This window comes from Oreochromis aureus, linkage group 9 (assembly GCF_013358895.1).
Source record: "Oreochromis aureus strain Israel breed Guangdong linkage group 9, ZZ_aureus, whole genome shotgun sequence".
Lineage (NCBI taxonomy): Eukaryota > Metazoa > Chordata > Actinopteri > Cichliformes > Cichlidae > Oreochromis > Oreochromis aureus.
Window position 1 is genome coordinate 20,073,979 of NC_052950.1, and position 15,188 is coordinate 20,089,166.

The window sequence follows — 15,188 nt, forward strand, 5'->3', positions numbered from 1 at the left end:
GGTCCAGCACATCGATGATACATTTAAAACAGAGCTGGAAAAGCTAGAAAAGCAGATCCACAGATGTAAAACTTTTGAACTAAATTCAATTCCTCTGGATCTATTTATCTTGTGACTAACACTCTTGAAGTTGTCACTGTGAAAGAGATGCTCAGTGTTTTCCACTCAAGTCAGTGAAAGAGCGACAGTGCAAGTTCCCACTGGCTTGCATTCTCAGACAGTCGTGACAGGATGAAGTAATTACTGAGCGGCTGACACACCAGCATGGCTAGGATTTATCTTCTCCAGGAAGAGAGATAGCCAAATCACAGTTTACCCACATTGAGCTCCCAGTTTGGGCTTGATCCCGCAGCTGCAAATGGAGAAGCCACACACAAACACTTTGACACCGTCACATGCGTACACACACCCTGATGCTCAAAAAAACCCCATTGAGTTACAGCTGCCAACCGCAACTGAGAATGGTGTCTTTCTCCTTTTTATTCCACATGTGTGCTGCGCCTGTGCTAGTTTGTCACTACATGCCTTGACCCAGCCCTTGTTTCCTGTCAAACACACCTACTCGAACCATCAAAGCAAGTAGAATGACAGCATTATGCAGGTGTGTGTGTGTGTGTGTGTGTGTGTGTGTGTGTGTGTGTGTGTGTGTGTGTGTGTGTGTGTGTGTGTGTGAGAGAGAGAGAGAGAGAGAGAGGGTGCAGAAGAGAGAATCAGAGACAGATGACACCAGAGTACTGTTTAATTTACATCCCTCTTTGAATAATAATTCCACCTTAGAGGATGGCACCTTTGATCCACTGACACACAGGTGTAGTTCACATACAGAGGCGTAGGTTGCTAACACAGGGCTTTATCTATCCCTATAATTAACGGCCAGAGCAGGATTCAGAGAATACTATATGTGTTCGTGCGTTACCGAGGAACAGGCATGGTTCGGAGGATTGATGGAGCTCAAAGGTGCATTCCTGTACAGCGTCCTCAGCAAACACTGTTTGATGTCAGTGTCTTGGAGGCATATATACATCAAGGATAGCATAAATGTCAGTCATCACTCAGGGGTACAGCAACTCATATTGATGACTAATTCCTCTCTCCCAGTCCCTGTGTATGTTACACACACAGAAAAACACACCGGTAGCATTGATGAGGCAGAAACTCCACCAAAAATAACATCTGACAGTAATCTGAGAGGAGAACTTATGACTTGCCTCACATACACAACCTACTGTTGTGGTAAAACACCAAAAGGATTTATTCTACGAGTAGGAATTCGGCTCCCTCTAGTGGTGACCAACTAGGACTGAAAGAATTTCTGTAAACCAAGCAGAGACGATCATTTCATTAGAAGCACCGCACTTTTTTTTCTGTTTACAAGATAAAAATAAACAAAAATCTATTCTTATTTATTATCCTCTACATATCAGCTTCATATATAAATTACATTTGAGAGAAATTACATTGAAATAATTAGCATAAACGTATTAGCCTGTTTTATGCAAAAAATCTTATATAAAATCTTGCCATGTGCTCATATATTTTGTTTATTTCTATACTTGTTTAATGTTCTAGTTCAAAGACACAGAAGATGAGTTGCAGTTTTTTTCCTGTTTATTTGAAACTGGAATATTGTGAGTAATAAGAAAAATAGATATTTTTGAATGCTGATGTTCAAAAAGGCACCAAAAAAAGCCAGCTTCACTAACTAATACACATTCATTATTAAATACTGCATCATAAATCAGAGAGGTATAAACATCTTCTGTAACCCAAAGAGTTGTACAAAGCAGATACCAGAGTAAAAACTATCATCTTGTACAGCATTTTCAACTTTTTCCAAATAATTGGAGATTTTTTTAAAATGCTAAAACATGGGTGAAAACATGCAGTTCTATTCAGAAACTCAAAAAAAAATAATCATGTGTTGGTAAGAAGTTGGTTAGCGCTGTCTGCTCTGCAGAGCTCCAATAGAGCTTCATGGCTTAGTGCTTAGCTGTTTTAATTAACAACATTTTCACCTGACCTCTTTATCTTTGTTCTTTAGTCTCATTTCAGCTTTTCGAATGGATTACCAGAGATCTGGAATTAACTTTAACCACAGTGCAGAGGAATTAGCAGGCTGATGAAAGGGGAAAAGTTGAAAGCGAGTTAAGAAAACCTCAGCAAGAACACTTAAAAGTGAAGTTTAATTCTGGCACATCGCATCCAAAGACATGTCAGTTGCTCTACTAAACAAATGCTGCAGGTGAATGACTCAGTAAATTTTTAGTGAGGTCATAGCTTCTACTTTTTAATTTTCCTTGAGTGTACATTCATCATGCAACCCCTCATTAAGTCTCTAACCCAAACTCAGTGCAGACTAATAATAGCTTCTCTGAGGACTGAATTGAAAGGTAAAAAAGGAGATAGAGAGAAAAAAGAAAGCATGACTGAATCTGTTAGTCACACAGATGCACACACCCCCAAAACACCTGAGGCAGCTTTGTATCCAATACACTAAACCACTCCTAACTCTGCCCAAACTCAAAAAATAGAACAAGAGACTCACTGGCCACTTTGTTAGGTACACCTGTTCAACTGCTCATTAACAAAAATATCTAATCAGCTAATCACATGGCAGCAACTCAGGCTTGTAGACATGCTCAACAAAAACTGCTTAAGTTCAAACTGAATGTCAGAATGGGACAGAAAGGTAATTTAAGGGAGTTTGATCGTGGCATGGAGTGCCAGACGATTTACAGAGTGGTCTTGTTTATGTCAGAGGAGAATGGACAGACTGCTTCGAGCTGATAAGAAGGTAACAATAACTCAAACAACCAAGGAATGCAGAAGAGCATCTCTAAACACACAACACGTCAAACCTCGAAGCTCATCTTAATCCTTAATGGGAGATTCCCATCATGGATGTGCAACCAACAAATCTGCAGCAGCAGCTTTGAACATACAGCTTGAAGCAATAAAGTGCCTATGCTCCAAGAGATATCTAGCATAAAACACATGGTATTACAGTGAGCTGTAGAGGAGCTGATAAAAACAAGAAAATGTGGTAGAGAAGTATTATTCTGTAACTATTAAGCAACTCTGCTGTTTAAAGTTAACTTACTTTATGGGAACAATCACCTTGTATCACACTGCATCAGTTTAAATGCCAATACATATGAAGAACTGCCATTTAAAAAAAACTTATAGTGGTGAAACTTTTCCCAAGAGAAAAGAATTTTCTGGGCAAATTTTGAGTTACTGCTGATGACTTGGAACAATTGATTGAATAAAACCGATGGATAGAAATGATCCCTTTGGGTAAAGTTGAACAAACCATACAGTATGAGGGAAAAAAGCAATATTTGAGATAAGAAATAAAAACAAGAAGAGTGTAGCAGAGGTGTTGATTAAAACTAAAGTGGCAGAATAACTGTCACATCCAAGCTTAATATATAAATAAATATTAGCCTTTACTAACTCTGAGTTATTTATGACCTGATAATCTGGTATTCCTGTGATGAAGGCCTTTATGGATTATAATATGTCAGCAGGTGAATTCTCATTAGCTCATATTCAGGATGCCCTCTTTTCATTTACATGATAGCAACATAATCTCACATGACCATGGCCTAGTTGGATCACTGGAGCCATGTGTGTAATGTACATGTGCATGTGTCCAGAGCATGTTGCACTCAGGAGGGACACTGAGCCTCATCTGAAAATAGAACGGCGAAAGATGGTAGGTGAGCAGGCAGGCAGCATAGCTGGCAACCCTGTGCATGACTCACTCAAACACAGATGGTTGGAAAGAAACATGGGGCCACAGACTGCTCATCTGTCAAGCAGTGGGGACTTAGCAGCCCTCCATCTATCCTCCAAGGCCTTGGACTGGTAAGTAGCACCAGTGATATTCCTCACTGTGGGGCTCAGCATGGTTCTCCTATGCCCTCTGGATGCTCACTTTAACACGAACAGAAGTCTGACAAGAACTCCTGAGCACCCCTAAAAATAACTATATTAATAGCAGTAATAACAGCGTATTTTAGTGTTATTTTCTGGAATTATCTTCATTTGTTATATTTTCCTAACATGTCTATTAAAAACTGTACAGGCTAGAGTGCAAACAGATTTTATGTCCAGTGTTGTTGATCTCATGATATTACAGAGTGCGCACACAGAGGTGTTGCTGCTTCTGATGCAAGTTTGTCATTAATAGCCTAATAGACTTTCGTTGCTGCATCAGAAAAAGGATGCAGAGATAATCTCATGCCACAAATCAGTGATGCAGATTCAAAACACGCTTTAACTGAAATATAGCCAAAGTTCAAGCTGTTGTGATGATGCAGGGACATTGTGGTGTCCTAGCCCAGGAGCTGGTGCTAAAAATGTTTATTCCTGTTCTGGTAGAATTAGGCTTCTGTGTTTGTTAACAGCACAGCTCCAGATCCAGGTGACAACAAGTTAAAAGGATGCCACGACACTGATGTGATGGACTACAAATCTATTCTCCACTTGTGAAATAGGGGTACATGACGCTCTGTGCTGAGACTGCATAATAAAGGGAGGCTTTGTATGAATTCATGAACTTTAATATAAAACAACTCTATTACCAGTTTTCTTCGTGTACAGGTCTGTGGAGTGGCAAGTTGATTTTCCTATGTCTGTACTGAATAATGCTACTTTAAGTGCTTGATGACTTGGTGAACTGCCTCTATGTGGTTGAAACATAATGTTGTGCATGTTTCCACAACAAATACTTATTAAACTTCTTTAACGACTGGAACTTTGCCTTGAGTTTTATAGCTAAAGGCTTCACTGTCAAAGGAGTTTGCAAAAAAAGTGTCTGGACCAGTGCGAGAAGCTTCTTCAGTTCTAAGGTCAAATTATATTTAAAAGTTTCCCCCAGGAGGAGGGACAAAGACCCCCTGATTTTCATGCGCCAAGGTGTGAAAGGGTGTGGGACCTAATCTGATTTACTGAAAGACACATGTACAATTCCTGAGGTCAGATGGCCCAGGGTCATTCTGGGAGGGAACTAATTCACAGTGGTTGCTTTCAAACCATTTGTCCTCTCTGTATGGGACTCTCGGCCATTTGACCTTTGAGGGATACATTTTAATGTGACTGAGAACCTTCCAATTGAATTGAGGATTTTGCTAAATGTAAAGGTTGCCTTTGAGGGATACATTTTAATGTGTATCCAATTGAATTGAGGTTTGCAAATGTGAAAAGGGCTGATTACATTTGCAAACAGCATATTCCATTAATATTAACTACAAAGCACTGCATGCATCTCATTATGATCGGGAGCTGAGCCCCCCTAAAATGTGAACCTAGAATCGCCCCTGGTCTGACCTAAATAACTAGACCTTGCAGATGACTATGTTGTGATGCTGTGCCAGGGCTTACTCTGCGCCATTCAGGCCACACCTGTTCCCCAACCCCCCACCCAGCCCCATCAGACATATACCAAAATAAACCAGGAGCTGGAACACGATCAACATTTCTGGGCTTTTATGAGCGGAGGCTGAAGGCATGTAACTTGTGGCTAATCTCACAGGGGAGATGTACAAATGGAGTTCGGTTTGGAGGGAAAGTAGCTGCAGAGGGTCTGAAAGTTAATTTAACAGCATTTTACACAGATGACTCAGCAGAAACTGTTAAAACTTTTAGATTTCACTTGATTTTATAAGGTTTAAAAATACCACGGAAGGTAAGAATGTACTTTCCTAAAATTAAAGATTGCATCACTTAATTTTATTCTCCATTAACATTAAATGAAGCACTTTGGTCATCGTTATATATATATATATATTTTTTAAAGTCATTTCATTAGAAGCATGAATAAGCAGAAAGAACGGGATGGGCACGGATGATCTCAGTGTAAAGAGTGTCACAATAAAATTTCCGCTCTGGACCTTCACAGTAAAATGCCACTGACGCACTTTAAAATTAAAAAGTATAACTTCCTGTATTTGACAGGTAGGTTTTACGTACATTATTTCTACTGTGAACACCACTTCGACCCTTTAAATATCTTTATCCGAATTATTCAAACAGTCTAACACAATTTCAGCGCGTTACGGGTTCACATTTCGCTGCGCATGCTTTTATTTTGAAGGTGTCATCGCTCATCTTCCCCGCTTCTTGCCGCAGCTCGCCTTCGGTCTCACCTCGCTCGCAAACGACAGACAAACACAACAACAGTTTGTACTCACAAAGGTGTATCCAGTAGTCACACATGGCCACCAGCGCGCTGTACAAACACTGAAGTAACGGCATGTGAAGGGCGAATCGGCAGAACTGTGCTGAGATGAATCTTCTCTCCCGGTTTTCCTCTTTCACTCTGACGATATTGGATCTTCTGTCAGGATGTAGACGCGCCTTGATTTCGCCCCCTCCGCCCCGTGCAAGCAAACTTAATAAGTCATTCAAGGGTGGGACAGTCCCGCGTACGGTCACAGTGAAAACTTTACGCTAATAAAAATCCCCCCTCTCACTTCATTATTGCCCCTGTTGCTCAGGGATTTACTCAGATATTCAAAGACGTATCGCTTTTTAAATCCTAAATTGGCACCACTATTGCTTCATTTTTAACTTGTACATATGTCGCATAACTTATCTAAACGACAACTGCGCAAAAAGTATCGAGCCACGCCTCATCTTTTTATATTTTTCTAGGAAAACTGGATATAGTTTGACTAACTTAAAGAAAATACAGCATAAGGCAAAAAAGAGAGTTTGTACAATTCCAATTTGCTTTAAAGTCAATGTTTGGTGTGACCACTTTTGTTCTTCAACACAGCCTGAACTCTCTTAGGCAAGCTTTCTTCTAATCTCTTTAAGTAGTTTTCAGGAAAAGTTCTCCAGGCTTCTTGAAGGACATTCAAACCCCACACTACTTCAGTAATGTTGATGTCCCTGTGACTGATAGCGTCCCATTGTCTGTTTTTCTATTCAGGTATGCTTTTACTGCCTTGGCAGTGCGTTTGGATCACTGCCATGCTGAAAAATTAAGCCATTGCCAATCAGACGCCTTTGAGACAGTAGCTGCATAAACTGAAGGGCCAGATGCATCTGTCAGGTCCTGTGTCACATTTTTGATGCATCCTGCCCCCACCACCAAGTTTCTAATTAGTTTTTAGACCTGCCTATTCTTCTTTTGTTCTCCACTTCTCCAGTTTCCTCAAAATTTCCAAGGATGCACTGCACACCATGCCAAGATATGTCACACGTCTAATAGCTCACCTTGCCCATTAAAAAAAGCAAAAGAAAAAAACAACAAAAAAAACACTATTTTAAATCTGTCAAACTGTGACGAGCTGATAGTAACAAACGTCCTAAATATACAGTTTAAAATGGGTGCAAAGTTGTCTGTTATGTGCACACACAGCACTGATTCATCCCTTGAATTAGGTGCCTATTTTATACTTAAATGATTCATAGTTCAGTGTTAAGAGCATAACATACAAACACACATAAAGCATTCCTCTGAAAATGGTCAGGTACGAGGAATAAACCAAAAATGAGTGAAAAATCAGCCCATGTCCAAATAAAAACCTTGAAAGGCCTTCAGAAAGCCCAGAGCGCTGGAGCGCTTGAAAAAAAATTACAAAAAAAAAAAAAAAAAAATCACCTTGGAAGCAAAACAAAAAGAAATTAGGGATGGCTCAAGACTTTTCACAGTACTGTACATATATATATATATATAAACAATATATATATATATATATTTTATATAAACAGTTATCTATTAATCCATATTACATATATATATATATATATATTATATATATATATATATATATATATTTTATATAAATAGTCATATGTTTGGAGATTTAATACCTAAACCACAGGAGATCCCTTAAAATGTGGAAATACTTAGAGTATGTACAATAGCCAGACACTATACTCATGCTCCTACTGGAAGCCAATTAGAAGTCTTCCCATTCTAGCTATCCTCATGTGAGATGGTGTGCCCAAAGTTGAGAACTTTACTTCTTTTGTAAACCAAATTTGAGAGCAACACCACTGACATGCCTACATATACAACTGGAGTTCCTCTAATGTGAAAATTCAAAAGCACAAAAATAGCCAAACAGAGGATGTGATTCATAAACTCAGTCTGATGACTGCCACCTTGTGGTTTAAAAAAGTGTCCCTTTGCACTAAGCTGTTCCTAAACCCAAGTGGCAGCAATTTTATTGGAGGGTTAGCCTTTGTTATTGCACACAGTTCCTATGGGGGTTGTGGGATTGTTGGAGTTATGATCTTCTTGTATGCAGATTATATAAAATACAATCTTTTTTTTCTCCCCAACATCTGCCTGTATCTAATCCCTTTCATTTTATATTGAAAATGAACTTGCAGAATTGGCCACCAGTCAGAATACATGGCAACGACACAATAAAAAATAAGTTGATTGCCCTACATTTTCAGTCCTGACCTTGCTCTGATCTCATCACTCATCAACGGACACAACCGGCAAGCAGATGGCCAAATCCACAGTAACTGACTGCCGCAGCCTGAAGCTGAGAAAACCTACTCTGTGGTCATTGTTCACGCGACTGATGGATCTGTCAAACTTAATGCTGCCACAAAGGCCTTTCACCTGTAGTCCTCCTTAAACACACCTTGAGAGAGAGAAAAAAAACATAGGAGGACACACAGAGAGAGCCCAAAGTGGCATTTTTCTTCCCTTTTATAACATATGAGTCACCCTGACATATGACACACAAAATTCTGCCTTGCTCTGGGATATTTGCGTGGGCTGGTGGAGGTGTGAGGGGAAATCTGGCCCAATGCTTGGCTTGATCTTGATTCGGCCAGACTTCAGCGGTCTGTATCCCAGCCATATATATTTAGCACATCCAGAGATATTTATTCGCACAAGCTCTCTTAGAACAGAGCTCCTGGAAAAAAGCCAGTGATGGCAGTGATTGTTTTTAATTGGGTCAAGCTGTCTTGTAGTTTTTCATCCGCCCACTCACGGAGCTTCTGAAGGAAGAAAGAGCAGAGGTGTGGTGCTGTGTTTCACTGAGCCCCTGGGGGCAGTGTTGTACAGGATTTATCTCAGCCTGCAGTTCTCTACTGTAAGGCAGAGTTTGGAATACACAGGCAGGGCTAGTGATTTCGACAGAGTAAAGCCTGAAAACATCGCAGTAAGTTTAGTGTCCCACACTCAGACCAGTATGTTGAGTGTTTTTAAACATAGAAGACCAAATGTGGGAAAATGCTGCTGTCTGTAACTAATAGGAAATACCAAAACCAACAAGGTTTCTGTCATTTTCTCTGGTGACACCTTTCCACTAACTCCTACTGTGATTAACTGCCACTACAGTAAGAGCGCAGATGTTATTATATTCTAATCTCCCGGAAATCCCTCATACCCATTGGTATTAGATATTTGGTCCATTCAGAGCTTATATCTGTAAATTACAAATATTTACTACTGATGCCAAAATTATGTTTTTAATTAAACTATGCTTATTATCAAGATTTATTTAAATAAAGCCAATAAGCATATTTCCTCAAAATTTAATCTTTTCTTACAGGAAATAAGATTCCCTGTCATTTATACTGTGCTTTTTATGAGATCCCCTATTGACTTTTGGTGCAAATACCAAATTTACAGAGGTTTTCTTAGCAGAGTGTATTACATATTTGATCTGGTTACGAGAAGTTAGCCTACACTTACTCCCAGCAAGATCACATTTGATGTGCAGAGGTCTTTAGAAAGTGGTAGAGAAGTAATTAAGAAAAAACCTAATCAAATGAAAAATTTCTTATTTCTTTCTCAGTTTATGTGCTGCATGGGTTTTTTAAATGCAGCACATAAAGCAACTCAGCCGTTCTCTTCCTGAGCAACTAAACCTTTATATTAATTTGCATGTTTAATTATTCTTTTGTCTTTTACTTATACTAAAACATTTTTTAACAAAAGTGGCCAATCTAAACTACAGTGATATATGACAAGTATTTTATTAGTATTACATTTTTTTAATTACTCTTGTGCAGTGCAAGCAAATAGAAAAAGTATGCTAGAAGCTGCATAAGAGAACTAAACAAAGAGGTTGTTTTCCCTTGAGTGTTTGCAAGACCATTGGCAATATGGAACACAAGCATGCCTTAAATGCTTACTTAAGGAATGCTTTATTCAGCCACAATGCCTCTGGTAGGGGCTGTAAAAAATTCACAGCCATTAAATCAAATATTGTCCTATAATTGATTACATGGAGCTAGGGTGTGAATACCCTTCTTTTTTAAAACCAAATCCTTTGGCACCTCTGAAAAATAGACGCTGGGAAATGTAAGGTTGGATAAATGACAGTAGGTCAGCGAGCATGGGAAACAGGGGGAGAGAAAGAGAAACTATAAGAAGCTATGGCAAAATTCCCAGACTTAAGATATGCATGTATACAGTTTCTAATACAAGGTCATTTACTCTTCCTGAAGAAGTACCACAACAGGTTGATTTACCCACACACCTAGCTTCGCTCGTATAAAGGAAGCAGCTCTAGCTGTTGAGCAAGAAGGCAAGGGAGGACAAGACAAAGCAGGGGTGAGGAGGTGATGAATATGTTAACTGGAGATGACGTGGGGGTGAAGGAGCCAGGGCTTAAAGGCAGTAAAATCCTCACATTAACCGATTGCTATGGATTTTCCGAAGCTTTAGAAAGAGGATCTGCTCCAGATTTTGTTAAACCGATCCAAAGGAGCTGACGTCTTGGCCAATGTGTCTGTTCGAGGCAATAGCAGTATGTCTGCGTTAGTGAGTTTGCAGGTTAACGTGTGTGTGCGTGTATGTGCCAGTTTAAGTGGGCACGGACGCGGGCAACAGCAGCCACAGCTACTTCACGTTCAAAGAGAAGAGATCAAAGGACAACCCTTTACTTCGGTCTCCTTCCTCGGGATTAAAAAGATCATCAATAATAATGGGCTGGAGCAGTGCAGTGGGCAAACCGGAGAGAAGCATGAGCGGAAGCTGATAGGTCTCTTGCCTGCTGTGTGTCTGTGCGTGTGTGTGTGATATTTTGGCTTTTTGCCGTGGGGACAAGTGGGAGCTGAAAACCATAAGTGCGGGCTGTTTTTCTGGAACCGGTGCTTGAACCAGCCTTCAGAAACATCATGCAATATTCACCACAACAACGTCTTCATTTCTCGCTTTGGGCTCCCAGACGATTTCCTGTGAAATGTATTAATGTGCGTGTGTTTGCTCGTGTGAGCGTTCACATCGTGAAACAACAGAAATAAACTAAACTGTAAAAGCTGTGAATGTTTGCTTAGGAGGATGTCACCGTGCCGACAGTTATATGTTCTTTATAGCCTACTATGTGAGAGCTGAGAGAGAGAGCGAGAGACTGCAAATGTCAAATGTCTGTTATGAATATGAAATTATAAAATGCATATTGTTTGCTGTATTTTCCCGTGGGTAAAGGGTACTTTGAGTACTGAGTGCTGTAAAATGCCAGCCTACAATAATTTTACAGCAAATCCCCATTATGTGCACATGTTACCTACATTAATATGGACAGGAGGCAAGGTTTACAGCTACCGCACATGCTGCCTTTGACGGCTGAAACACATTCTAGCCTTTTGATTGTTTCTAATCCCAAACAGCACCATACCCCCCCCTTGCTTATTTGCCAGTAATTTACTGAAATGACTAAAATGTTGAGATTTCCAGTTCATTTCCAAAAACAGCAGTTAGAAAGATATTTATAATATCCTTCAATAGTTGAGAAGAAAAACAGAAATCTTCGTAACCTCTATAAAGTCTGATTATCAGGTTTTTAAGGAGTGTTAAGATGTGGGGGGTGTTGTTTCAGTGGTTCGAAACCATCTGCCATCCCTGTACTTTACACACTGCATTAGGAGAATATGCAACTCCTACCTAACTTTAACTGGATGATCACATTAAAAAAGTAATCCATTTAAAATGCAGACACAACGGGACTTTTCCCTCCTCTCTCCAGTCTCCATCTCTTCTTTTACTCTTAATCGCGGTCTCGCCCCAGTGGGAGACAAAGGAGAGGTTGAGATAATTAATTACAATGACTGATGAATTTGTAGTGAAGATCTGAGGTGATGAAGTGTACAGTAGTATAGTTATGACAGTAATCTGAAGCAATCCCCTACCTTTAGTACCAATCACAGTTAAATGCTTTCCACATCACCTTGTAATATATCACTGTTCTAATGTCCCATGTTGCGTGCTTAAATCTTAGTTGCAACTGATTTTGAGATACCAGGAGGTCGGTGGGAAATAAGGGTCAAGGCTAACAAGAGGTCGACAAAGTATGACACAAACCCGAGACGGAATATTGCCGTCAACTGGAAGGAGTTGTGTTCTGTTGCCTCATCAGTACCATACACCAGGCTATTATCTCATCTTTGAAATTCCAAAAAATAAAATATCTGTCCATCATCTGTCCAACTAAGGCATCACAAGGATGTTCATTAAAATGCCAACAGCTATGAGGCAACCGCTTCTAAAATATGTGCTACAGCAAAGAAATCTCTGCTTAGTCACCAGTCACCTGACAAATGCTTAAAGGTGTTGCCTTTGTGTTACAGATCAAGAGCGAGCCCTGCAAGGCGTGTGTGAGACAGCCAGAGAAATAGAGACTTCCTGTACCACGTGTAGCAGCTGTCTAGGATGAAAACCCCATTTTAGTCCCTACAACACTTCACCTGATAGATGATCTTCATTATCTCTTCCTTCCTCCGAGGAGGGAGCTTTGAATGTCTTCATCTTATCACTCTCTCCGTTTTATAGATCAATAAGTACTACCAAACAACAGAACAATCAAATGAATCCTCCATTGCCTTTAATTGCATTCCTAACTTGGCCTCTTCTTTGATATATAATCATAGAAACGGTGGGGTGCAAATTCATATTTTGTCTAATTTCACTAACTGGAGCAGGAAATGATAGTCTGCAAAGAAGTCAGTTGGAGCAGTTTTTAAAGAGCCTTAAATAAATGTTTGCTCAGAGTCAGTAGTAAGCCCTTTTAATTCACTGAACAAGTTTTGCAATTCTTCCAATTTGCAGTTAATGTGTTTAATTAGCTGGCTGTAACCTTTGTCAACCTGGTTTGGGGAAATGCTGTCTTTTAATTGGCATAATTAAATAATAATGGAAGCGAACACCAATGTGCGTCAGGCTATGGTGACTCAACGTACACCGTGTAAGGGAATGACGTTTGGATTTCCAGCGGGAAGCATAGAAGCACCCAGTGCTGGATGCCAGCACCACTCAGCATCAATACTGCATGCAGTAATGCTGGAAAACTAAGCACTCCAGACCATGAGGCACACAAGAGGGCTAAAATAAGATCCAGCAGTCAGTGAGCTTTACAGCTCAAATAAGCTCTTATGCGAGAAAAAAAAAACAGTCCGGCATTCATCTTATTGTATCAGAGAAGAAAACTGGGTCAGATGGATAATAATATAGAGGGTCTGGGTCTGTGTTTGCAAAGTGAAACTAGTCTGCAGCTGGCTAACAGAGTCAGCTCTTTTTTATGGAAATAACCAAGACTGGGTTTCTGCAGAAGAGGGAAAGAAAGGAGAAGATTTGACTTGATGACCATCAATCATATGTGTATTGCATGTTTATGGATAAACTTTCCAGTGAAGTAAGCAAGTACAGTGCAGTATTAAGATATTCATTCAGAAATCAGAGTGCATCCATAAAATATACTTTCTAAGCTCATATGAATTTATAATAGGTTATGTATGTTCACTCAGTCATGAGCACATGAGTATGCATGCCTTAAGCACATGTTCCCACCCACCTGTGCTGCTCTGGATGGTTCTAACAGTGGTGGTGGTGCGTGGGGGTGAGTTGGTCCTCCTGCTTCCCACTGTGACGCTCCCCTCTTCCTCTTCCTGTGAGCAGCCTTTCTCTATGGCACGCACGTAGCTGTGGCTCCGCATACGGAAACACCCAGGCATGGGCAGGTCTAGGGCATCCACTGCTTGTGACTCCATCTCACTGAACACTGACTCACACACCGCCTCGATCTGCCCATTCACCTCCACCTCGCTCACCTGTGGAGGAGGGGAAAACAAACAGACATACATACAGTATGTGCACACAAACATCCACACAGAGGAAAAAGAGAACACCTTGAAAAATAACAATGCACAGGTGCACACCAGCACAGTGTAAGAGAAAGGTGAAAGGACAATATATTACAGTAGCAAAAGCCAGAGAAACATCTTTTAGTGCCGCAAGAATTGCTGTTACTGTACTACTCTACTGCTCAAAGCTTCACCAGGCAGGAGTTTTTGTATACAAACACAGTTAAAGTGCAAATTGGGTGCTGCAACATAACATTGGGGTTTCAGCGTTACCCATAATTAATGGCAGGCAGATTCACCACATTTGGTCAAAGAAAAAGGGAAAAAAAGATTTTTGTTTTGTATAAATGCATCTCTGCCAAGGAGAAATAATAAAAACCGCAAAAGTACTTTCAACAAAACATTTTTCAAATCTTTTGACTGAAATCCAGCCATCGAAATATATTCGCTTGCAGTGAATTATGTTCTACAATTCTGTGCCTTTTGGTAAAGCATCATAGATTATTCAAGCTTTTTTTTTTTTAGCACATCAAATCACAGAATTTCCATGTCAGTGCAGAGTACAGCAATTCATTTTTGTCACTGCTTTTACCTCCACGCCGTCTTGTGAAGCTTTAAGCCATTTATAGGAATTTACATATAGCCCACTTAAAATAGAAATACATTGGAGAAAAATAAAAGACTACCCAAGGGGTGCAGAGGGGGAAGAATCCCTGTAGGATAAAACTTCAAAGGGCCATACAACACAGTGAAATACTACACGTGTTATTAAAGGTGAGAATGGGAAGTGTCAAAGCTAAGACTACTGGGATTTGAAATGTGACTCAAGGATATCTAATTACACCTACATCATTAGCTAGTGCAGCTTCAAAACAGGGTCTAAAGCAAACACAACTCAGAAAACTTGCGACAGACTTGCAAGATGGGTGTGTGGGACAGACTGGGTTATGTGAGGGCAGATAATAGGAAAGTTCCCAGGATATCTTCACAGGGAGTGACACAAATGAAAGTAGCAGGACTTGGTAAGCAGAGTGTAGAGTCAGAGGTGTAAGTGCACATTTGTAGAGATGGGAATCAGGAAGGTTTGTGGACCTCGATTTAGTCTATTGACACCATCTGAC

At 40.1% G+C, this 15,188-nt stretch overlaps 1 protein-coding gene across 4 annotated transcripts in view; it reads right to left on the bottom strand.

The window, feature by feature from the left end:
• Positions 1 to 15,188, bottom strand: part of dlgap1b (discs, large (Drosophila) homolog-associated protein 1b) — a 96,368-nt gene that overhangs the window by 19,391 nt on the left and 61,789 nt on the right. For all 4 annotated transcript variants that reach the window (XR_005614472.1, XM_031732525.2, XM_031732524.2 and 1 more), the window contains one exon: positions 13,779 to 14,034. Coding sequence is in view for 3 of the 4 variants with exons in the window: in XM_031732525.2 (XP_031588385.1) it covers positions 13,779 to 14,034 (256 nt within the window). In the remaining variant the exon portion in view is untranslated. The remainder of the gene's footprint in view (positions 1 to 13,778; positions 14,035 to 15,188) is intronic.